The sequence below is a fragment of the Geotrypetes seraphini genome, chromosome 6, assembly GCF_902459505.1.
Source record: "Geotrypetes seraphini chromosome 6, aGeoSer1.1, whole genome shotgun sequence".
In the NCBI taxonomy this organism is placed as follows: Eukaryota; Metazoa; Chordata; class Amphibia; order Gymnophiona; family Dermophiidae; genus Geotrypetes; species Geotrypetes seraphini.
Genome location: NC_047089.1, coordinates 237828284 through 237853926, shown reverse-complemented (window position 1 = coordinate 237853926; position 25643 = coordinate 237828284). Strand labels below are relative to the sequence as shown.

Below are 25643 nucleotides of genomic sequence, written 5' to 3'. Positions count from 1 at the left end.
ACAATTCATCTCAACTGTCCTCACCATGGTAGAAAACTGGACCACTCGCTTCAAACTGAAACTAAACCCAGAAAAAACCAAGTTCTTCCTTGCAAGTCCCAACCACAAACTAACATCCACCACCCTGCATCTTAATGGCTTAACATATCCAATCAACTCTACTATAAAAATCCTCGGAGTCATCTTGGACCGATGCCTCACTTTAGAAGAACACACTAACACCCAGGTCAAAAAATGTTTTTCCACCCTGTGGAAACTCCGCTCCATCAAACATTACTTTGATTTTCCCACCTTCAGATTGCTGGTCCAATCCCTAATTCTAAACTCCCTGGATTACTGCAATATCATATATCTGGGCTCCTACAAGAAAACAATTAAACGACTACGACTTATTCAGAATACCGCAGTCCGCCTCATCTACGGGCTCAAAAAATCAGACCACATCAGCCCTTTCTACAGGAAACTTCACTGGCTACCGTTCGAAGCAAGGATCATCTTCAAATTCGCCTGCCTCTGCTTCAAAACCCTAACTGGCTCAGCCCCGATATACCTTTCACGCCACTTCACCTTCCCAGGCTCTAACCGTACACGCAATGCACACCTGTTTGCCTACCCCTCCCCAAAAGGATGCATCCACAAAAGATTCTTCGACAAAACCCTCTCTTTCCAAGCTGGCAAATGGAATGACTGCCTGTCCACTCTCATCTCTCTTGCCCCAACTTATCAATCCTTCAGGAAATCTCTAAAAACATACCTCTTTGATAAATTCCTCTAACCCCCGTCCCCCCGACCAAACTAATAATCCCTTGCCTCCCTCCCTACCCTTCCCCTCCCCCCATGCAACAATTATTGGATCATTTTGTAATTGTCACTGGTTTATACCATATAATTGTTAACTAATTCTCTGCACCTACATTGTATAAATCGCTCTGAACTGTTTTTCGATATGCTGTAACCTCGATGTAACTTCGCTATAACTAAGCTGTAACTTCGCTGTAAATGTACAGTCTCTTATCCTGTAAACCGCTCTGAACTGTTTTGTGGTATTGCGGTATAAAAAAATAAAGTTATTATTATTATTATTATTAATCAGCTGGCTGGGTTGGAGGGCAGAGGAGTAGGGTTAAGGATTGAAAGCTATATCAAAAAGCTGGGTTATCAGTCTGCTTTTAAACAAGGGAAGGGGCTTGATGGACAAATTCAGGTAATTTATTCTAGGCATAGGGGGCTGCTAGATGAAAGGAGCGAAGTCTAGAATTGGCAGTGGAGGAGAAGGGTAAATCTAAGAGCGACTTATCGAGGAACGGCGTTCTCTGGGAGATGTATAAGAAAAGAGAAACGAGGAGAGAGATTGAGAGGCAGCAGAATGAACACATTTGTAGGTCAGTGATAAGATCTTGAACTATATGCGATGGAAAATAGGGAGCCAGTGAAGTGATTTATGGAGAGGGGTGACATGAGCATAGAGAGGTTGGTAGAAGATGAGTTGTGCAGCAGAGTTTTGCACAGATTGCAAGGGGGAAGAGGCGACACTGCGGGATACCAGTTAGAAATAGATTGCAGTAATCTAAGTGTGAGGTTACAAGAACTTGGACACGGGTCCTGGTAATGCACTCATTGAGGAAGCGGTGAATTTTGGTGATATTGAAGAGAGAGAAGCAACAGGTCTTAGGAGCTTGTTGGATATGCCTAGAAAATGAGAAGTTGGAATTGAAGACCACTCCAAAGTTATGAGCAGAAGAGATGGGAACAATGACAGTATTATTTACAAAGATGGAGAAAGGAGGAGCAGAGGGTTTAGGAGGAAAGAGGAGCAGCTCAGTCTTGGACATTTTTAGTTTCAGATGACGGCAGGACATCCAGGCAGCAATGTCAACCAAACAAGCAGAGACTTTTTCTTGGACTTCAGGTGAAATTTCAGTTGTAGAGAGGTAGATCTGGGAGTCATCAGTATGTAGATGATTCTGGAAGCCATGAGAGGAGATCAGGACACCGAGGGAAGAGGTGTAGAGAGAGAAGTGAAGAGTTCCTAAGATAGAACCCTGAGGTACACCAACCGCTAGCGGGGTAGCAGCAGAAGAGAACCCACCAAGACATACACTAAAGGTGCATTGGGAAAGGTAGGAGGCAAACCAGGAAAGGATAGGTTCACAGAATCCAAATGAGGACAGCGTATCGAGGAGTAAGCTGTGATTAACAATATCAAAGGCAGCAGATAGGTCAAGAAGGATGAGGATAGAGTAAAGGCCCTTAGATCTGGCCATGAACAAGTCACTTCAGACCTTAGTAAGGGCAGTCTCTGTGAGGTGTTGGGCGAAATTGCGAATCTGTCGAGTTGAAAGAAAGTCCAGGCTGCGACGGAGAATAGCATGCTTGAGTATCTTGGATAGTAATGGAAGAAGGGGACAGGGTGATAGTTGCTGACTCTTCAGACCTGAAATGATAGAATCTGTATCAAAGTTATACAATTAAACAAATTTAGATATGCAGTGAAAAAAGTGATACTGAAAAGTATAAATGCCACCTCACTACTAGCTTTTACAACAGTGCTGTCCAACAGTTTCCAATAGCTCACATTCGAACTCCTTTCAACAGCTCCTTAGAGCAGCTCTGTCCAACAGCTTTGAATAACTACCGTATTTTCACGCATATAACGCGCATACCCCTCGCGCGTTATACAAAATGTTTTTTACATAGTTCCCACCCCGCCCGACGCCCGATTCACCCCCCCCCAGCAGGACCGCTCGCACCCCCACCCCGAACGACCGCTCGCACGCGCTCCCACCCGCACCCGCATCCACGATCGGAGCAAGAGGGAGCCCAAGCCCTCTTGCCCGGCCGACTCCCCAACTCCCCGACAATATCGGGCCAGGAGGGAGCCCAAACCCTCCTGGCCACGGCGACCCCCTACCCCCACCCCGCACTACATTACGGGCAGGAGGGATCCCAGGCCCTCCTGCCCTCGACGCAAACCCCCCTCCCTCCAACGACCGCCCCCCCAAAAAACCTCCGACCGCCCCCCCAGCCGACCCGCGACCCCCCTGGCCGACCCCCACGACACCCCCACCCCCCTTCCTTGTACCTTTGGTAGTTGGCCGGACAGACGGGAGCCAAACCCGCCTGTCCGGCAGGCAGCCAACGACGGAATGAGGCCGGATTGGCCCATCTGTCCCAAAGCTCCGCCTACTGGTGGGGCCTAAGGCGCGTGGGCCAATCAGAATAGGCCCTGGAGCCTTAGGTCCCACCTGGGGGCGCGGCCTGAGGCACATGGTCGGGTTGGGCCCATGTGCCTCAGGCCGCGCCCCCAGGTGGGACCTAAGGCTCCAGGGCCTATTCTGATTGGCCCACGCGCCTTAGGCCCCACCAGTAGGCGGAGCTTTGGGACGGATGGGCCAATCCGGCCTCATTCCGTCGTTGGCTGCCTGCCGGACAGGCGGGTTTGGCTCCCGTCTGTCCCAACTACACAAAGGTACGGGGAAGGCGGGTGGGGGTGTCGTGAGGGTCGGCCAGGGGGGTCGCGGGTCTTTATAGTGCTCATGCCTAACTCATTGTCTTTATAGTGCTCATGTCTTTATAGTGCTCATGCCTAACTCAGGGTTACCCGTGTGTCCATTTTTGCGTGCGTGTGTGTACACGCGCCGGAATGAGATATTGTCATCACAACAGCCCGATTCAGCCCTTCCCTGCAGCAATCAATACAGATAAGTGATGGCAGTAACTTTCCGTGCCGCTGACACAGCTGAAACCTGAACACAGTAACTCATTTGAGTTCGCTGCACAGTCTCTTCTCGTGGGCTCTTATTAGACTCTTCTGTGTCTTCCAGAAGGGAGGATATTTAGTGGGCAAGCCATAAGCTTCTAATAAAAGCATTTATGAGGGGGCGGTCGGAGGTTCTTGGGGGGGGGGGGCGGTCGTTGGAGGGAGGGGGGTTTGCGTCGAGGGCAGGAGGGCCTGGGATCCCTCCTGCCCGTAATGTAGTGCGGGGTGGGGGTAGGGGGTCGCCGTGGCCAGGAGGGTTTGGGCTCCCTTCTGGCCCGATATTGTCGGGGAGTCGGCGGTCCTTCGGGGTGGGGGTGCGAGTGGTCCTGCCGGGGGGGGGGGGCAGGGCGGGTAAACGGAGAGTCGGGACAGCGCACGGAGAGTCGAGAAGGGCGAAAGGAGAGTCGGGGTGGCCAGAGGAGAGTCGGGGCGGGCGAAAGGACAGTCGGGCAGCATGCGCGGTATACCCGTGAGCGCGGTATACAAAAGTTTTTGTACATAAAATCGTGGTTTCTGCGCGCTATACCCGTGTGCGCGTTTTACACGGGTGCGCGTTATCTGCGTGAAAATACGGTACTTCCAACAGCTCCCAAAATAAGGAAATTCTCTACCAGCATTCCTTACATTGCTGGCATTTCTTATATTGCATTTTATGACAATGCTTTGCAGCCGATGACATATGCATATGACACAAATAAATCATGCCTATGACTGACAAAAAAAGGTGCATGCGTACATTGAAGCATGAGCCAACAGGAATATTGTGCACATGCATTTAAATCGCTCTCACAGCGATCAGTCGGGTGAATTAGGCGAGCCTCTGCTCAGATCATTTACATGTTAACTCGGTAGTGTATCGATCGCTCATCCACAGCCGGCCAACAATGATCCAGTCTATATTAGCGATTATCTTTAGTACATCCAGACTTTATACTGGTCTTGGAGTTCAGTATTTCTCTAAGTGTTTTATTTTAAGGTGTATTTGAACTTGCCCCTGATGCAGGCATTTTTGTTGTTATTCATGGTAGGACCATACAAGAACTCTTTCCCCTCGCCCTAAAATATTGCTTTTAATAAACTTCAGTTGACTATTCAGCCATTGGATGGTTCTTTTGACCTTTTTTTTTTTTGTTCCTTAGATTGCTTCTGCAACTTTGTTGTGCTGCTTTATTTTATTCTGAATTTTATAAAAACAAAATAAGACAAATAATATGAAATAAAAGATTGCTTCAAGTGGTAGGAAAGAGAAGTTTGCATCCAATAGAGGCAGTGCAAGCATATTTATCTCATGCATATTTATTGTCGATATTATGAAAAATCAGACTGGCTAAGTTTGTTCCCGGGACTGGGTTGAAAACCCCCTCATTTAGCCTTAGTCCTCCCAGCTCTGTTTTAACCCATTGTGTTACTTAAACCTTGTCACTCTAGTCAAAAATTGTTCTCAACTGTGCTGCTATCAGATATAATTTTTATGCAGGGTACTCCTAAACCTTTTCACTCTTTCCTATAATAGAATGCCTTTCTTGCCACCAGTGGCAGTATCTTGGGCAAATGAAATCAGTTTATCTTCTTCTTTTAAGATCTTTGATTATTTTATTTGGTACCTGTATTGATAGTATTGTGAAGAGATACAGAAATTTAGATATAATGTTCATATTCACTATTGCTGTCTGTCCCAACTTTTCCCACTTCGCCCTGTGGTGTACTACACCTTATTAAGGGGAGAGGGGGTATAACTGAGTTGGGAAAGCCTTGTTCAATTTGCTGCTAATTTTAATCCTTAGGTACCTGACAGATTATTTGACCTAGATAAAGGGAAAAGATCTCTGGGGTATAGTTTCCAAACTTCTTAAATATTTATTTTAATGCCTCTAATTCCGTATTAATTTTTGCAACCTGCTAAATTTTTGTATTGCTTGTAAGAGTGCTGACAGTATGGTGGGGGCTGGCCTACAGTAAAGATGAAATTGTCTGAACAATGCTATCTTAAAATTATCCTTGTTTACCTGTAGCCTTGAATATCAATAAAACTAATGTTATGCTCTTTCCATGGAAGGACTGCCAAAGACTTCTTTCTCCCATTTCTATTAAAGGCGTTCCTTTGCAGATGGCACACAATATTAGGATTCTTGGAGTGATATTCGATAATAAACTAACTTATCATGATCACATAAGCTATGTGGTCAAATCTACTTTTTACAGACTCCGCCAAATTCGTTCAGTGGCTAAATTTTTATGTGCAAAATCCCTGAATATTTTAATTCATTCGTTAGTAATTTCCAAAATTGATTATTGTAGTGCACTATTTAAAGGTCTACCACAAAAAGAAATCAGACGTCTGCAAATTATTCAGAACACCTCCGTCAAAATTATTTATAAAGCCAAAAAATTCGATCACGTCTCTCCATTACTTAAAAAGGCACATTGGCTCCCAGTTGCACACTGTATCTTATTTAAAATATGCCTGCTTACTTTTAAATCATTATTATTTAAAACCCCTGCTTTTATTTTTAGAGTTTTAATTCCTCATCTTACTTCAAGACAGTTAAGATCACAAGATCAACATTTATTGGCCATTCTCTCACTGAAAGTTATCAATACGAGGCGTCACACCATTTTCTCTATAATAGCTCCCCAATCTTGGAATGACCTCCCACTATTTATTAGAGAGGAAAAGCACTTAGATAAATTCAAGTCCAAACTTAAGAGTTTCCATTTTATAGATGTTTTTAGTGAATAAATCTCAAAGATTTGGTCTTTTTTTTTTTACTTTTTACTTTATATATCATTATAAATTTTATCTGTTGCCCTTCCTATTGTTTTTTCCCTTAAACGTTATTAAATTTATATTGATTGTAACCCATTAATAACTTTCCCTCTGCTTTGAGTTTATATGTATAAGTTAAACTATATATAGAAATGTTTGAATTTGTTGTTTTTAATTCGATATGATTATTGTTTGTCTGATTTGTTCCCCATATTTGATTATTTATGAAATTGTACATCGCTAGAAATTGTGATAGGCGATTAATCAAATTATATAATAAACTTGGAAACTTAGATCCTTGATATCTTGATTATGCCTTATATAAGATGTCAAAGGTTCTGTCGCTAAAGCAAAAAGCAGCAGCAATAGTGGGCATCCTTGTCTTCTATCCAGTATTCCTTCTGAGTTGCACAGCTGTGCACCTTTTTCTTAATCCACTGTACAGCAGAGGTGCTGGGGCCTTCCTCACTGTCCTCCTGCTGCAAATGAGCTACAACAATTATGGCACTTCACTCTCCATTCATGTGGCTGCTGGTCCCAGTCCCTCCATCTTCCTGTTCTAGGGCCGAGCCAGCAGTTGTGCATATGGAAAGTACAGCCCCATGGTGGCTATAGCTTGTTTTGTTGCTGCTGGTCTAGAGATGCAGCAGCAGGAGGGTGGGGGACAAAGAGGGGCAGACACTAGATAGAAGGGAAGAGAGGGGGCAGAAAAAGGAAGCAGACACTGCATGGAAGTGAGAAAGGGAACCAAGAAGGAGGGCAGATGCTAGCTGGAAAGGGGGGGAGGAGTGAGGAGGATAACAGATACTGGCTAGAAAGAGGGGATGCAAGGAGAACTAGAGTTGTCATCTAAGCACCACTCAACACATCAACATGCATGCAGTCATTTTAAGCTTTGTTTCTAATACTCTAATGTGTTCATTCCATGACTTTCTGAATTTTGTTACTGTTTTCGTCTCAACCATCTTCCTCAGAAAGGGTATTCAGGCAATGACTACCTTTTTCTGATGTATTTTCTTATGTTAGTCTTCATTTTATTATCCTGCAACCTTGATTCATATCCTTTTGTTTTACAGGATATAGAATAGATAAATACAATTCCCAAATTCTGATGTTGGTTTATATTATTGGCTTTGTGTCTGGATATAACATTTTATAGTGTTAGATAATAGTTTTCTTGTTTCCTCCAGATTATCCAGTTCTCCTTCTCATTGTTTCATGGGAAGATTGTTTTTGTTTTTTTTGTTTTAAACAGTACAGGGGAAAATGTATTTGTTTCTATTTTCCAATTTTGTATTCTATAGCTGTTTTTCCTTGGGGGTTCCAGTTCAGGGTGCGTTTGTAGTCACATATTTGGTGAAGATCTGTTCCCCCCTCCCTCTCCATGTATGACAGAGATGAAGCATGGAGTGGAAGACTATCTAATGATTACAGCAGATAATATTAATTATCTTGTGAACAAAATATGAAGCAGTAGCAGTGTTTTAAATTTGGGGCATAATTCTAAAGGGTAACCCTTCAAATCCAAGCTAAAAGCCCACTATTTTTAAATCTGTTTTCCACTCCTAACTCCTACTCACGGCTTTCAAATACCTATAACAATGATATCATTTCCTCTACCGTAATCTCCCCCAACCCCGAAATGTCCTGTCTAAATTCGATTGTAAGCTCTTCTGAGCAGGGACCGTCTATTGTGCGTATGGATTTTTTTTTTATATTCTTTATTCATTTTAAATCATAAACAAGTGTACAATAATATATCCATTAAATTTCAATGTAACACTTGAAAATCTTAAATCATATCATCAAGAACAAAAGTATATATCCCCACCCCCCACCCCACTGAAATTAAAATTCATGAATCATTTTCAAACATACAATAAGTGTACAGTTAAAATGTACAGTGCTGCATACGCCTTTCATCGCTTTAGAAATAATAAATAGTAGTAGTAACCTGGATCAGAATCCTCTTCATAAATTGGAGATTCAGAGCATTCTAGCTTGTCTGACTATTGTTTATCAACAAGAGAAAATAGCAATAGGGAAAAAAATCCTGTATTAGAGATGGTAAAATTGTTTAAAATTGACTGATGGTCAGTGTTGTAATTCCTTGCACAGAACAGCCTGCCCAAAATGAGCTTCAGAATAGTGGTTGCTAGTATAAATGGTTAATCATTCAATGTACAATCATGCCTAACATTATCCCAGGGTTACATGTGTCCAGAGTAGTTTATCTGTAAATGTTCACAAACTTTATTGGAAACACAAGATCTGTATTGGCTAGCATAGTTGAAATAAATGTCCTTTCATGGAAGGTAATATGAAGGTAAGCATAGACATGCCAAACATGGAAGGTTGAAGTGAATCTCCAAGTGTGGCCATTTTTGTTCATGTTGAACTTTAACTGTGGCTTACTATTCCATGTTTTGCACTAGTAGAACTCTCTTGAGTTAAGGCCTCTGCCTGAATTTCTGTTTTCTTCCATTTCAAATCATTGATTTTCTTTTGATGTGCTTGAGTGGGAAGAACATTTTCAGACCATAGCTTTAAGGTGAGATGTCAGAAACAGTTGACCATTGTTTCAACAAGGCCACACTACTAGTAAACGTTGTACAGCTCCCTGCATTTTCCAAGGCTTTAGAATTAACTTTAAGTTAATTTTAATCACGCCACAACCCTTTCTGCTTAGCCCAAAACTGAGACAGCTTCCTTGAAGTCAAAACATTACTTTTCTTATCCTCAAGCTAGACTAGAGCAGACCTGTGGATTGTGCTTCCTAACTGGCAGATGGAAGCAGAGGACACCGAATTTTAGTGACATCACTACTAGTATAAGAATTGTTGTAGAATCTTACCTTGCTTAGTATTCTTTGCCTCCAACAGATGGTTGCAGTCTAGATTGGTGTAATTGAAGAACATGAGGTCTAGTTACCTGAGACACAGGGCAGGGCCCCTCTCTTTTGCAGTTTTATTCTCATGTTCAGTCTATGGACCTTTCCTTGATTGAGCAGGATAGCGCTTGTGCCCCCTATTTTGAGTGTGATCTACAAGTCTACTGAGATATCACATGGGACTTCCTGTGGAGGAATGGCATAAGAAGTAGTAGCTCTTGTCTTTCCCTTTTGTGTTCTGAGTCTCCCTTTGAAGAAAAAATCATCTCTTTGTGGTGTTCACTGTCCTGTGCAATAGAGAAGAGAGCCCAAATCATCTTTAGCTCAGTGGATCAGGAATGAACAAGGAGGTTCCACATATCCCAAAGCTGAGGCAGCATTTTGGGTGAAAGCCAAAGTGGCTTCACCGCAGGACATTTGCAGGGTATTGACATGATTATCTCTCCATCCCTTTGTGAAGCACTATAGGTTGGACATTCTGGCCAGAGAGGATTCTTTCAAGAGGGCTGTCCTAAAAGGAGTGGTGTCTTACTCCAACTCAGAATGATAGAGCTTGGGTATGTCCCACGTGTCTGGACTAGTCTAGCAGGAGGATAAGAAAGGTAAAATTTGTCTTCACTTGCTTATTTCCTTTCTTTGAGTTCTCCTAGACTGGCCCTGGACCCTTCCTGGAAGATTGCAGTTAGGGTTCAGTGAACTGTGAGGAAATTGTCTTTCTAGAGATCTGGAACCATGCTTTGTGTTTGACTGGTGTTAGACAAACTTTTCTCTCTACTTTTCATTTGTTCTCTGCTTTAGACTGGGGTGTTCCTCTGAGCATCAACAATAGCATACTGGCAAGATGCTGTTCTACACCAATCCTTGTTCTAGTGGTATTACTAAAAGTCCATTGATCTTTGTCTCCATCTGCTGGTTGGAGAGCACAACTCGCAAGTCTAGATTGGTCTAGCAGGACTCAAGGAACAGCAATTAGCAAGTAAGTCCAGATTTCATCTTAGAAAAGAGCTTCAGATAAAAAAAAAAAGCCAACAGAAGCCTTAATTGAATGAATTTCCTTGAAGCAGTGGACTTACCCATTGATTATGGAAAAAAAGGCTCTGAAATAGCTAAAATATGGTTTCCTAGTTTTAAAGCAGAAAACACTAACCAAGGTAAGGTGAGATGTTTATTGAGCAGCTGAAGAAAATTTGACTGACAGTTGGGCTGCTATCACAGGTATCCATTCTTTCATGTTCTCAGAAATATTTTGTGTGCAAGATACTAAACCTGTGGGTGCCTCCAAGGCTTCTACTTAAAGTGATGTTTTTTCAGGTAATAAATTCAACTTCTTTATAGGCACAAGAAAAATTAATTGGTTTATTATTATTTTTCGCCCTCAAAATGAAGATAGTTTCACATTTCAGAAATAAGTATTAATTTTGATCTCATTTCTTTGCAGCATTTTCAGTTAGCCCTGGTTGATCGTAATCCCTGCACTTTGTCCAAAGCTGAAAGTAAGTATGTTAAATAATATAATTTAGTCCAAAGGTAATCAAATATACCAATTTTATGATCCTGTCAAACAAAAAAATTTTATGATCCTGTTAATTAAATCCATTTTGAATCGCTGTAACCAATAGGATAAATATGTTGTTAAAACGATTGAACAGTGCTACATTTCTCTTTAAAGATGCTTTTGGTAATTAACGAAACTCTCCGCAGCTCAGATTATTTTTATTGTACTACATTATATTGTCTTTCTGTTGCTCATTTTGTATTTTTCCCTTTTTGTTCTACTTTTCTATATTGATTTTGTATTTCATCTCCCCCCCCTTCCTTGTGTATATAAGTTTGTAAAGTTAAATTTTTAATTTCGAATGTCATTATGTATTGTTCTGTAATGTATTGTTTCCCACAAATTGTAATTTTAATTTGTTCATCGCTTAGAAATATGATTAAGCGATTAATCAAAACAATTATTAAACTTGAAACTTGATGCATAAAGGCTTAGAGGACCTACAGGATAGCATGGTTGATGTTATGTGACAGAGCCTGGTACAGGGATAAACTTCTCTAGTTTATTTTTTGTAATTGTTGTTTTTATTGGATTTTCACAACAAACATACAAACATTCAGTAGGTGCATGTTAATTCTTCAGTGCACCCACCTCATTAACAAACAAACCATTCAAATAATTCCCCCCTTACCCCCCCAACCTGCTCAGACCCTTATCTCCCACTATGTGGATCTCCAGCCCCAGGACCCTAGAGCAGTGTTTTTCAACCTTTTTACACCCGTGGTCCTGCAGAAATAAAAGAATTATTTTGTGGACCAGCAAACTACTAGGACTAAAATTTAAAAACCCCGTTTCTGCCCCATCTCCGCGAGCTCGGTCACCTCAGTAACTATAGAAAAATAGATAAATATAGTGCTAAATATAGACAGCAGATATAAATTCTCAAAACTGACACGTTTTGATCACTAAATTGAAAATAAAATCATTTTTCCTACCTTTGCTGTCTGGTGATTTCTTGAGTCTCTGGTTGCGTTTCCTTCTGTCTGTGTATCCTTTCTTTCTTTCTGCACTCAGGCCCAAGAATTGTCCCTTTTTATTCTCTCCTTCTTTCCTTCCTATGTCTTTAGTGCCCCCAGTGCCTCCTTCCCATGTCTTTAGTGCCCCCAGTGCCTCCTTCCCATGTCTTTAGTGCCCCCAGTGCCTCCTTCCCATGTCTTTAGTGCCCCCAGTGCCTCCTTCCCATGTCCTTAGTGCCCCCAGTGCTTCCTTCCCATGTCCTTAGTGCCCCCAGTGCCTCCTTCCCATGTCTTTAGTGACCCCAGTGCCTCCTTCCCATGTCCTTAGTGCCCCCAGTGCCTCCTTCCCATGTCCTTAGTGCCCCCAGTGCCTCCTTCCCATGTCTTTAGTGACCCCAGTGCCTCCTTCCCATGTCCTTAGTGCCCCTTCCTGCCTTTAGTGCCCCCAGTGCCTCCTTCCTATGTCCCTCTCACTGCCTTCCACACTTTGTCCCACGCCCACCCCTGAAGCCAGCCTGCCTGCCTGTCTACTTCTCTCCCTCCCTCCCTGGCCAAAGCAAGCCTGCTTGCCTGCCTACCTCCTTTCCTTCCTGTCACGCAAAAAAAAAAAAAATAAAAAAGTCTCCCTCCTTCCTTTCCCCTGGTCGGCTGCTATCTTACAACCCTGCTGCTGCTGCTGCTAAAACCGACAGGAAGTCTTCTTTCCGACGTCAATTCTGACGTTGGAGAGGACGTTATTGGCCAGCCAGGCAGCGATTGACTGGCCCAGAATGTCCTCATCGACGTCGGAAAGAAGACTTCCTGTCGGCTTTAGCAGAAATGGCAGGGCAGTAAGAGAAGGGGACCCGGGGGAAGGAAGAAGGGAGGGAAAGGAAATGATCGCCTGTCCCGTTGTCTCTGAGCACAGCTTCGGAACGCTGTCCCGAAGCTGTGTGTGGGGACAATGGGACAGGGGGGTCTGAAAACGGACCTATGGTCACCTTAATCTTGCCGGCCCTGTGCGGACCGCTGCGGACCGATATCGGTCCGCCAACCGGCAGTTGAAGAACAGTGCTCTAGAGATCTAGAAAAGATATCAGGCCAAAAGCAAGACTATTGGCTTTCCACTGCTGAAAACTTCACAAGTTACTCAAACAACTTTAATTTATTTTTAATTAAATTTTTAAGTGAGTTACAATATAAGTAACATCAAAGGAATAGCTAGACATCTTAAAAATCACAAATCAAATCATTCCACATTATCATCTATTAGCCCTCATCTTGCAGAGCTTAGAAGACTTTACAAAGATAACTCTAACTACACATTGTTATCGGTGAGAATCTAGCAAAAATACATTATTAAACCCTAATTAACCTATCTAGAAATCATTTAGAATAAATCTTTTTTAGAAACACCTCCAGCTGCATTTGATCTAAAGCACATAAGACTTTGTCTCCCTTGTGATCATATCAGTACACCCTTATTTCTTCTCTTAATTAATTCAGACACCGTCTTCTTCCTCAATTGGTATTATAAAGCACTATAAAAGCATCAATGCACAAGCTTATCAGGGATTTTCAAATATCCACCCGAGTAACATATGCTGTGGTGTTAGGAATCCTCATTACTCCCAGCCTGGCATTTTCAATTTTTTATAAATACTTTTTTTCTATTGCCCCCCCCACCCCCCAATGTGTAAATATAATCTCCCTTAAAAAAAAAAAAAAAAATGATGTCTACTCATTACAATACTTTTCCATTGGTCCCCAGATCTTTATAAGCTTATTGTAAGTCCCTTTCTGCGTAGCAATAGCTCTTTCCATCTTATAAATATGGCATAATGAATTCCACCAAAATGTATAGTTAAGATTAGAGTAGTTTTTCCAATTGTTGGTAATATGCTGAATGGCGACCCCTGTCATTATTAACAAAAGTGTATATTTTTGTTCTAGATGATATGATTAAGAATTTCAAGTGTTATATTGAAAGTTTAATGGATATTTTATTGTACACTTATTTAAGATTTAAAATGAATAAAGAATTAAAAAAAAAAAATAAATAAATACTTTTTTCTAATAAATACTTTTTTTCATAAATACTTTTTATAAATATAACTTATGAAGTTTTTAAAACTTAGCTTGTAAGCAGTTATGTCCCCTTGCAGATGCGTTAATTGCAATACTTTCTCAAGGACGGGGGAATCTTAACTCATAATTACTACTTCACTGGCTGCACAAGTGAAGTAGTGTGGGGTTCGGTCGGTTCTGCATTCACCTCATGGCCATGGCAAAGCACATGCAAGTAGCTTGATTCTTCAGTTCGAGCTCAAAAGCGAGGGTTTAGATGCTCTGGTGCAGCTGTGGCTTCAGGACATCCTCCTGTATACCTTTCCTTCCTGGCCCATGCTAAGCCAAATCTTTTGATGGATCGAAGTCCATCGGGGCCATGTCATTCTGGTGGCTCTACACTGGCCTTACAGGCTGTCGTATACATCTCGTCTTCATCTTCACTAGAGTAGCGGCCTTTTGTTGAGTGTCCATCCTAGCCTATTTAAGCAGGGTCCAGTCTGTGTGGAGGATCTGGGTTGTTTAGATTTCTGACTTGGCTCTTGTGCATGCAGCCTTAGACTGTAAGGGCACTTCTACTGTGGTCCTGGCACTCTGTTTAGACATGAGCAGAGTGCCAAGGACCACAATAGAAGCGCCTTGACACTTGGTTCTTGGCAATCTGCTCATGTCTAAGCAGTTGACTGCTGTGTCTGCTTATACTAGACGTGGGAGACTTTCTGGCATTGGTGTGTTCAGGACCACGCAGAGCCGTATTCTGATCCGATCAACTTTAGTGGTGCTGACTTTGCTGCAGGTTGGTCTTGATCAAAGTATCTCTACAGCAGTGGTCTCAAACTCAAACCCTTTGCAGGGCCACATGACTCCTCATTCGCAGTTCACACTCCTGACACCATTTATCCTTCACACATTTTTAGACTAACATACTATACATCTTTTGAAATTCATACCCTAGTTTCCCTGAGGGACGGTGTGTTTAGCCGAAACACAGCCCGTGTTGGGTCCTTTCTTAAAGACACATGTGGATTGAGCTTTTATTACAGTTTTTACTGCTGTTTGCTTTTATCAAGAAAATTTTGAATAAAATTATCTCCAAGGGCTGAGAACATTGCATTTCCACAGTCTCGTTTGTTTGGATTTGTTCATTTCCTGTGAAAACTTGGGTCGTCTTGCTTTTGTTGTACATTAGATTGTAAGCCTTCCAGGACAGATAGGGAAAATGCTTGAACTACCTGTTAGTATCGGCCACTGATAGAATATGAACCTTAGTGTGTAAGTGCAACATGAATGTGAACCAGGAAGTGGTAAAGTAGGACAGAGGCATGCCTAGCACCTGTGTGGACAGATTATACAATACTAACAGTTATGCACTTAAGTGCCTACTGCTAGGCATGGGCATTTTCACTGGCATATGTGCTCATGTGTAAAGTTAAGGTGCCTCACTGTGGACTTAAGCTACTATTGCACCTTTTAGACTTCATGCTTCTTGTGCATTATTCCAGTGCCTAAATCAAGGTGATCTATAGAAAATAGCCCCTAAAAGAGCAATTCTATAAAATAGTTGATTTGAAGATGTGCATCCCTTTCCATGAATAAATGCACGATTAGGGGGGCTGAGTTCAGAGCCTTGTAGGGCAGGGAGGGAAGGGGGCTGGGTGCAGAGCCTGGTAGGGAAGGGGGCTGGGTTCAGAGCCTTGCAGGGCATGGAGGTAAGGAGGCTGAGTGCAGAACTTGGCAGGGAGGGGGGCTGAGTGCAGAACCTGGCAGAGGGAGTGAGGGAGGGGTCACGACTTATATTCGGATTGACTTATATTTGACTATAAATGGTAATAGTAAAATTCAGAGGAGAGCACTTTTTTCACATTACTGTATGCTTTACTTTCAGTGCTGGACCATAGCCTTATATTGTAGTATGACAGAAACTCTACATCTTTGACCAGCTACTGTCTATATTAAACTGCTTCTTAAATCTTGAATTGCGTTTGTATTTTTTTAGTTTGAAAATCAATTGCAGGATAATAAATTTGCTATTAAATCAAAGATAGAAGCAAATTCTCTAACTCAGTGGTCCCCAACCCTGTCCTGGAGGACCACCAGCCAGTCGGGTTTTCGGGATAGCCCTAATGAATATGCATGAGAGAGATTTGCATACAATGCAAATGATAGGCATGCAAATCTGCCCCATGCATATTCATTAGGGCTATCCTGAAAACCCAACTGGCTGGTGGTCCTCCAGGACAGGGTTGGGGACCACTGCTCTAACTGACTTTATCCCAGGACAAGCAGGCATGATATTCTCACATGTGGGTGACGTCATCTACGGAGCCCCAGCGCGGACAGCTTTTCAAGCAAACTTGATTGAAGTTTCAAGTTTGCTACACTGCACCACGCATGTGTATGCCTTCTTGCCCACTAGAGGGCGCATCCCCACCTCGTGGTCCTCAGTTCAGTTTTTTCCGCGGAGCCAGAAGCCCTGTGGAAATTGAGCTCTGATAGTTTTGCCTTCTGTCACCGCGTCTGGGTGATATCGCTCGGTCGCTGTGCTTTTACTTTCGTCAGTCGTTTTTTGTTTCAAAAAAAAAAAAAAAAAAAATTTTTCAACCGACTTTTACTTCTTCGGTTCGGCTCCGGGGGCCCCCGTGAGCCGCGGCCGCGGGCCGTTGTTAGTTTCCGGCCTTTTCGGCTTTCGTGTCCCGTCCCTTGACGGGTTTTAAGAAGTGCACCCGGTGTGATCGGTTGCTTTCTATTACCGATCCTCACCGGTGGTGCTTGCTCTGTTTAGGGCCCGAGCATCCGACAGACTCTTGTGAGAGGTGCTCGACCTTCGAGGCCAGAGCGCTCCGCCGACTCCGTGCCAGGATGGCGGAGCTTTTCGCGGTCGACTCCGCGGCGGGGAAGGCCTCGATGTCGGCCTCGGCTTCGGCCCCGGCCTTGACCTCGGCCTCAGGATCCTCGACCTCGCCGCGTCCCTCGACTTCATCGAAGCCTGCTGCCCCGACCAAGCCTGCCTCAGGTAAGTCCCCGCTTCCATCCTCAGCCCCAGGATCGACGAAGAAGCCATCCTCGGGCTCCTCGACAGCGGGTGGGTCGTCCTCGGCCCAGCCCAGGGTAGCCAAACCTAGTGCCCCGAGGGAATACTCGAGACCGAGGTCGCCCTCCAGGGAGCACCCCCCGGCCTCGGATCTACCGGCCATGATGGGGATCCCGGCCTTCCAAGACTTGCTCCGAGCACTGATTACCTCGGAGCTGTCCGGAGCCATCGAGCAGTTGCAGCAGGCTTCGGCCTCGACTGCACCGGTCTCGACGGCCCAGGCCTCGGCGGCCTCGGTCTCGGTACCCTCGACTTCGGGGGCCGGGACGGCTCCGACCTCGACCCCGACCTTGCCCTCGACTTCGGCCTCGGGGGCCCAGCCTGAGAGGAGCGTAAAGCCTCGGGACAAGGTGCGCCGGGTGAGGAGGATATCGTCGTCCTCTTCTTCGAGTCCTCGTCCGAGGATGCCCAAACGTTCTCGGGGTTCTCCTCGGCGACGTGGTCGCTCTTCGCCGCTCGGGGGCGAGACATTACGTGTCTCGGAGCTCCGCCTCGACAACCCACATCTGTTTCGTTCCCCCGCGAGAGGGGGTTCGAGAGACTCCTCGCCGAGACGGATGGGGCATACCTCGGTGCCTCAGACCCCGGGGGCTTCCCCCAAGGGCTCTTCGGGGCGTAGGCGTTCCCCGACCCCTTCGAGGTCACTGGATGTGGCCTCCTGGGGATCGGGGTCGGGCAGGGAACCGCGGTATTCCCGCGAGGCTTCCCCCTTCTGTTCGGCGGGGAGGTCACGAACCCCCTCACCGCCCGCCAGAACATCCTTCTTCTCCAGGTTCGTGCAGGATATGGCACGAGCCTTGGGTCTCGACTTAATGGCGGGTTCTCAATATACTAAGGAGTTCCTGGAGGAGCAGGACCTTCCCACTCCCCCGAGGGAAACTCCTCGCCTTCCTCTGAATAAGGTCCTACAACAAACCTTCCTCAAGAACTTGGACTCCCCTCTTACAGTCACTGCGGTGCCGTCTAAGATGGAGTCCAAGTACCGGACCATTCCATCTAAAGGGTTTGATAAACCTCAACTCTCGCACCAGTCGTTGCTCGTGGAGTCGGCGCTAAAAAAGACGCAACCCTCCAGAGTCTCGGCGGCGGTCCCGCCCGGAAGGGAAGGTCGGACCCTGGACAAATTTGGTCGTCGCCTCTATTCTAATTCCCTCATGGCGACCAGGGTCCTCAATTACGCATTTACGTTCTCATCCTATCTGCGTAGCATGGTGAAGGACCTGCCTCAGTATCGGGAGGTCATGCCTGATTCCCATCGAGATGGATTTGCCACGTTCATATCCAACTTGTCTCAATTGCGGCTGTACCTGTTCCACGCTGTGTACGACGCGTTTGAGCTCGCTTCGAGGGTGTCGGCCTTTGCGGTGGCTATGTGCCGGCTGGCGTGGCTCCGTACCCTCTATATGGATCCTAACCTGCAGGAACGCCTGGCCAATTTACCATGCATGGGTTCGGAATTATTTGATGAATCCTTAGAGGCGGCGACCAAACGTTTGTTGGAGCAGGAGCGCTCCTTGGCCTCCTTGGTCCGTGCTAAACCTCGGGCCCAGCCGTAAAAATCATTCCGGCCGCCCCCGAGAAGATACCCGCAGAAGTCTACACCGGCCTTTTCTAGACCTCCGGCCCGGCGCCCACCCCAACAGGGTAGAGGGAGACAACTGAAACCTCCGGCGCAGGGAGCGTCCAAGCCGGCCCCGTCCTTTTGATGGGCTGTGCGGATGGGGGCAGGCCCCCTCCGCAATATCACCGGACCCCCTCCCAATCGGGGGTCGACTCAGGTCCTTTTATGCGGCTTGGACCGAGATTACATCCGATGCATGGGTGCTCCGGATCATCTCCGAGGGCTACTCGCTAAATTTCTCAGCTACGCCACCGGACCGTCCGCCCGGAACTTGTCCGTGCAACCGGAGCCAACTTCCCCGTCTCCTTGTGGAGGCCAGGGCCTTGTTGAGCCTTCGGGCGGTGGAACCAGTACCCCCAGAACAACGGGGAAAGGGGGTTTACTCCCGTTACTTTTTGGTCCCAAAGAAGACAGGGGACTTACGTCCCATTTTGGACCTCCGAAAGCTCAACAAATTCCTGGTCCGGGAGAAGTTCCGTATGTTGTCACTTCCGGTTTTATACCCTCTGTTGGAGGAAGGGGATTGGATGTGCTCCCTGGACTTGAAGGAAGCCTATACTCATGTTCCGGTGCATCCCGCTTTCCGCAAGTTTTTACGGTTCCAGGTGGGGGATTTGCACCTTCAGTATCGGGTCCTCCCCTTTGGTCTGGCTTCGTCCCCTCGAGTCTTCACGAAGTGTATGGTGATAGTTGCGGCAGCCTTGAGATCTCGGGGGTTGCAGGTCTTTCCCTACCTGGACGATTGGCTGATCAAGGCCCCAACCAGGGAGGGGGTTATCTCAGCGACCCAACAGACTATCATCTTCCTTCAACGTCTGGGGTTCGAAGTAAACTTTCCCAAGTCTCAGTTGGGCCCGACTCAATCCCTTCAGTTTATCGGAGCCGTGCTGGACACGGTTTGCCTCTGTTCCTTCCTCCCTCCTCCTCGGTTGGAGGCCCTGCTTCGATTGAGTCGCCAGGTTGCGCTGATGCCCGCAGTTTCGGCTCAGCGCATGATGGTGCTCCTGAGCCACATGGCGTCGACGGTCCACGTCACTCCGTTCGCCCGATTGCATCTGAGGCTTCCTCAGTGGACCTTGGCCTCTCAATGGCGTCAGGATTGCGATCCAGTCTCTTGCCCGATAACGGTGACTCCTTCTTTGAGACGCTCACTCCGTTGGTGGACAAACTCTTCCAATCTTTCAGGGGGTTTGCTCTTTCTCGTTCCTCCGCATCGCAAGGTCCTGACCACGGATTCCTTGGAGTACGCGTGGGGGGCTCATCTCGACGGTCTGCAGACCCAGGGTCTATGGTCGGCAGTGGACAGTCTTTGTCATATCAATGTGTTGGAGCTTCGTGCCATTTTTCTGGCGGCTCGAGCGTTCTGCCACCTGCTCCGCGACCAGGTAGTCCTCGTGCGGATGGACAACCAGGTGGCAATGTATTATGTGAACAAACAAGGGGGAACGGGTTCTTGGGCCCTGTGCCAGGAAGCCCTGCGCCTTTGGGAATGGGCGGTCTCCCAGAACATCTTCCTACGGGCGGTTTACATTCAGGGAGAGAGGAATTGTCTGGCAGACAAACTCAGTCGTCTTCTCCAGCCGCACGAGTGGTCGTTGAATTCCCGGGTTCTGCGCGAGGTCTTCGACCGCTGGGGGACTCCTCAGGTGGATCTGTTTGCCTCCCCGGAGACTCGCAAACTGCCTCTCTTTTGTTCTCGGATGTACTCCCCGGATCGTCTCGAGGCCGACGCCTTTCTTCTCGACTGGGGAGGGAGGTTCCTTTATGCGTTCCCTCCTTTTCCTCTAATCTTGAGAACGTTGGTGCATCTCAAATCAACCAGAGCCACTATGATTCTCATTGCGCCTCGTTGGCCCAGACAGCACTGGTTCTCCCTGCTCCTTCAACTCAGTGTCGGGGACCCTCTGCTTCTGCCTGTTTTTCCCTCTCTGCTGTCTCAGAGTCGGGGTTCGCTGTTGCATCCCAATCTGCAGTCTTTGCATCTGACCGCTTGGTTCCTTTCCCCTTGACTTCGATTCCTGTTTCTCAGTCGGTGAGGGACATTTTGGAAGCCTCGCGCAAAGTCTCGACTAGGCTTTGTTATTCCCAGAAGTGGACCAGATTTTCATCCTGGTGTTCCTCTAACCATCTGGACCCGAGTTCAGTTCCAGTGTCTTCGGTGTTGGAATATTTGCTGCATCTGTCTAAATCTGGACTGAAGACGACGTCCATTCGGGTGCATCTCAGTGCCATTGCGGCATTCCATCGGCATCTCGAGGGTCGATCTCTCTCTCTTCATCCTCTGGTGACTCGTTTCATGAAGGGTCTCGTGAATGTTCATCCTCCTCTGAAACCTCCTCCTGTAGTTTGGGATCTTAATGTGGTCTTAGCTCAACTCATGAAGCCTCCCTTTGAGCCTGTCGACAAATCTCACCTTAAGTTTCTCACTTGGAAGGTGGTCTTTTTGCTTGCGCTCACGTCCGCTCGTCGGATTAGTGAGCTGCAGGCTTTGGTTGCGGATCCACCTTTTACTGTGTTTCATCATGACAAGGTGGTTCTTCGCACCCATCCTAAATTTTTGCCTAAGGTGGTGTCTGATTTCCACCTCAATCAGTCCATTGTTCTTCCGGTGTTCTTCCCGAAGCCCCACTCTCATCCTGGTGAGGCGGCGCTTCACACGCTTGACTGTAAGAGGGCGTTGGCTTTTTATCTCCAACGTACCAAGTCTCATCGGAAGGTTCCTCAATTGTTTTTGTCCTTTGATCCTAATCGGTTGGGACATCCTGTTTCCAAGCGCACCTTGTCCAACTGGCTAGCTGCTTGTATTTCTTTTTGCTATGCTCAGGCTGGTCTCACGCTCCATGGTCGAGTCACGGGGCATAAGGTCCGGGCTATGGCAGCTTCTGTTGCTTTCCTCCGGTCTACTCCTGTGGAGGACATATGTAAAGCTGCCACTTGGTCTTCGGTTCATACGTTCACCTCCCATTACTGTCTGGACACTTTGTCCAGAAGCGACGGCCGGTTTGGCCAGTCGGTGTTACGTAACCTGTTTTCCTAAATTGCCATCCTCCCACCTGCCCTTTTTTGGTTGGCTTGGAGGTCACCCACATGTGAGAATATCATGCCTGCTTGTCCTGGGATAAAGCACAGTTACTTACCGTAACAGGTGTTATCCAGGGACAGCAGGCATATATTCTCACAACCCGCCCTCCTCCCTGGGGATGGCTTCTTTGCTGGTTATGGAACTGAGGACCACGAGGTGGGGATGCGCCCTCTAGTGGGCAAGAAGGCATGCATATGCGTGGTGCAGTGTAGCAAACTTGAAACTTCAATCAAGTTTGCTTGAAAAGCTGTCCGCGCTGGGGCTCCCACATGGGTGATGACGTCCGTAGATGACGTCACCCACATGTGAGAATATATGCCTGCTGTCCCTGGATAACACCTGTTACGGTAAGTAACTGTGCTTTCTTAACCTTACAAAGACGACTTTAGATTCTTGTTTATTGGGTTTTCATGTTGTGAATAACCTTATTTTCCTAATCTATTGCAGTTCAGTTTCACATTGCCCACTTGTATGAAACCCAGGTAAGCCTGTTTGATTTTGTTAACAGAACAGTTTTTTTTAAACCAAGTGACTTAAATTTCAGCCACTTCAGCATTTAGGTAAACCTGAGCTATTGCCATGATTTTTGTGCGAAAGCTTTGGCTTTGTTCAGCAAATTTCTCCCAAGAACTACTTATATTAATTGTTATCTTATTCCTGGGTTTAATACTGTAGAGAGGATCATTTATAATGGTCTAACTCAGGGGTGTCAAACTCAGGCCTCAAGGTAATTAAATTTGGCCTGTGAGAAAATACCCTTTCTGTTCGTTCCCCCCCTCTCCCTCCCATTGCCCACCATCTCTCTCCCGGCTTCCCGGTTTAGTGATCCTAGCAGGCTGTTGTCAGCCTCCGCAGCACAGCAGAGGGAACGTGCTGCAGAGGCCAACGGCAGCCTACTAGGATCGCTAGCGCCAACTGGCATTCCTCTGTAGGCTGCTTTGAAGGTGAGACTGGGAAGCCGGAGGATGCTAGAAAGAAGGGAGAAAACATGCAGGCCTGGGGGGAGGGGAATAAATAATGGGAGGGAGGGAGAGAGATGGTGGAAAATGGGATGGAGGGAGGGAAGGATTAGAAAGGGAGAGAAGTTGGATATTGTAGAGGGGGGATAGAGATACTGGATAAGAGGGTAGTTGGGAAGAGAAAGGGATAGATGATGGACCCTGGGGTGGTGGGGAAGGAGGGAGAAATGCTGGATGAAAGGATAGTTGAGAAAAGAATAGATGGTGGATCTGGGAATGGTGGGGTCCATCGCTGCAGCTGCGGGGATGGAGACGAATAAAGGAAAGATGCCAGACCTCCGAGGGAAGGAAGGGAAATGGAAGGGGAAGACAGAGATGGAAGATGGATGGTTAGCACCGAGAAAGAAGAAAATGACAAATGGGCAGGAGACCTTGTCAAGCGAGTTATCAGAAGACGTTTGCCCCAGAGCCTGGGATCAACATGATTTGAATAATGACCAGACAACGAAAGGTAGAAAAATAATATTATTTCCTATTTTGTGATTACAATGTCAGATTTGATTGTGTACCCTGTCAGAGCTGTTGTTAGATAGAAAGTGTGAACTTAGGACCTGGAAAAGTCTTTATTTCCTTAGCAACAGCAGCAGATGAATCCAAAGACCAATGGGATAGCACACATCTACCAGCAGGCGGATATAGAGAAACTGATTAACAGGTGGTCCTATTGGCTGGCACTCCTCCTGTATCTTCAGTATGCTCTGTCTCCCAGCAGATGATGGTTGCTATTCAACTAGCTCCTGAATTCTGGCTGTGACTGGAAAATTATTTTCTCCTATTGAGGTTTCTCTTCAGTGAGACTGCCATTCTATTTCTCCTGTTGAGGTTTCTCTTCAGTGAGATGGCAATTTTATTTCTCCTGTTGAGGTTTCTCTTCAGTGAGACAGGGGTGTCCTACTGAACGGTGACAGCTTTAGGGGTTATACCTAAGCCCCCCCCCAGGTCCCTGCCTCACCCTCTCTCCATTGCTAGAGGGTCTGACTGGGTCTCAATTTTTTTTCTTCTTTCCCTTCTCTGTTTAAAAAAAAAAAAAAAAAAAAAAAGACCACAGTTGCTACATTCTGCCCTGTTAATGCTGCACAACCAGTTCTTACTGGCTTCAACCGGCCCTGACAACAAGCTTGTGAGTATGTATGTGCTTTTTTACTGTTGTTTGAACTTCAGATTCTGTGTGGGAGTCTTAGTTCTGTAGGTTCAGTCAACGTACATTTAAGGAATGGATATTTTATTGAGGCTATGTTTTATGACTAGAAATCCGTTGAGGGAGCCGGGACTTCCTGCCCTTTGCATGCACGCGCTTGGTTTCCTTATTGGTTACAGCGCGGCAGTAGCGGTGCGATTTCATGCTCGCACTTGTACTCCTCATTGTGTTTTCACTGCAGCAGTAGTAGTCCCGTTTATTCCGTGGCTCTCTTTCGTCGGTGTTTGTTGCGGCCATGTGCAGCTGATTGTGCAGGTGCCGGTTTATAGCGGCGCGCATGAGATGGAGCATTTTTTTTCCGGCACTGTGGGAAGCACCGCACCGTTCTTCTAGTTATTCCCCGAGTCTGATTTTCTTTCTATGCAGGCCGCAACAGGGTAAATTTTGCGGGGCTTTAATCCGACTATGTTTCTAGGAGCATTAATGCAGCGGCCACGTGTCGGCAAGAATCAGGCGCACGCTTGGGTCTTCGGCAATGGCTGGAGAGCTGCAGCGTTCCGGTAGTTTATTTCCAGCTGACTTTGGTCAGGGTATGCTGCGGCTTCTCTCCTTCAGACAAGTTGTTCATGTTTCACCAGCTTCGGGACAAGCTTGGCAGATTTATATGTCTGTGTTCCTGCTGTATTCACTTGAAGGAAGCTGCTAGTTTAATTGGACTCTGGGGTTAGCACTCAAAGGGATTACCAAAGAGACTCTGACCTGTGCTAGGTCACCCAGTCTCAGTTTGTCTCCAGACTGGGTCGACATAGGCAAATCATGGCACAGTGAGATAAGCAGTAAGATAGTGCCCTGTATTTCACACGGGTATCTCATTGTCTCTCTTGGGGTCCCTGCAGATTGAGCCTTTGTCTGTTGGTAACTGTCCTTCTTATTTGGTCCTCTGTGCTGTGCTGCATGTGTCTAGTAGTGGCATAGGATATATGTACCTAAAGGTAGTACAAACAGTTTCCAAGTTCGGATTGTCTCTATGGGCCAGGACTCTCTTTCTCTATTTCTGAGGGGGCTTATCACGCTGGTTTCGCATGTCTCCATTTTCTCATGGCACATGCTAGATGGACCCCCCGACCAGACAAGAAGGGCTGTTCATCTCTTAACCAGGAGCCAGTTACCTATTCTATCAAACCCGCGGAGGAGCACGCGCTATGTGGCTGGTAGCCTCATCCCTGAAGCTCTCATTAACGATGTGAGCTTTGTCTGATACCTGTTAGGATGCTGTTGTTTTCCATGGGGCGGTAGATGCAGCATCTTGATTGCGTCTAGTACGTATTCACTTTAAAGTACATACGTATTTCGCTCACGTTGCATGGAGTTATTACTGTTTTCAAGGTTCCAATATACTCTTTACATTGTGAAATTTGATTTTTCCTAGGAGAGTTTCTTTCTTCTTACAGATCCTACAGTTCTCATCCTGCCATTCCCTGACCTTCTGCACTTCATTCTGATGGGATCTTGACTTTTTCCAATGACTCTTCAGGCTTTCTCATGAGGAGGAAGACGCTATAATGTCGGGTCAGGGGGCTGTGAACATTTTTCAGAATGCTTGCAACTTTGCATCCTCCTCAGGTTTCCGGTTCGTTCTTGGAGTCTCTATGTTTTGTGTTTCCCTAAGTGTTACTGGTCCTCAGGGCAGTTCTTGTAGTTCTTCAGGAACTAAGGGA

General features: G+C 46.1%; 1 protein-coding gene across 3 annotated transcripts in view; it reads left to right on the top strand.

The window, feature by feature from the left end:
• KDM6A (lysine demethylase 6A) overlaps positions 1-25643 on the top strand; it is a 547501-nt gene that overhangs the window by 121822 nt on the left and 400036 nt on the right. For all 3 annotated transcript variants that reach the window (XM_033949775.1, XM_033949774.1, XM_033949772.1), the window contains exons 7-8: positions 10856-10910; positions 22216-22250. In XM_033949775.1, the coding sequence (XP_033805666.1) occupies positions 10856-10910; positions 22216-22250 (90 nt within the window). The remainder of the gene's footprint in view (positions 1-10855; positions 10911-22215; positions 22251-25643) is intronic.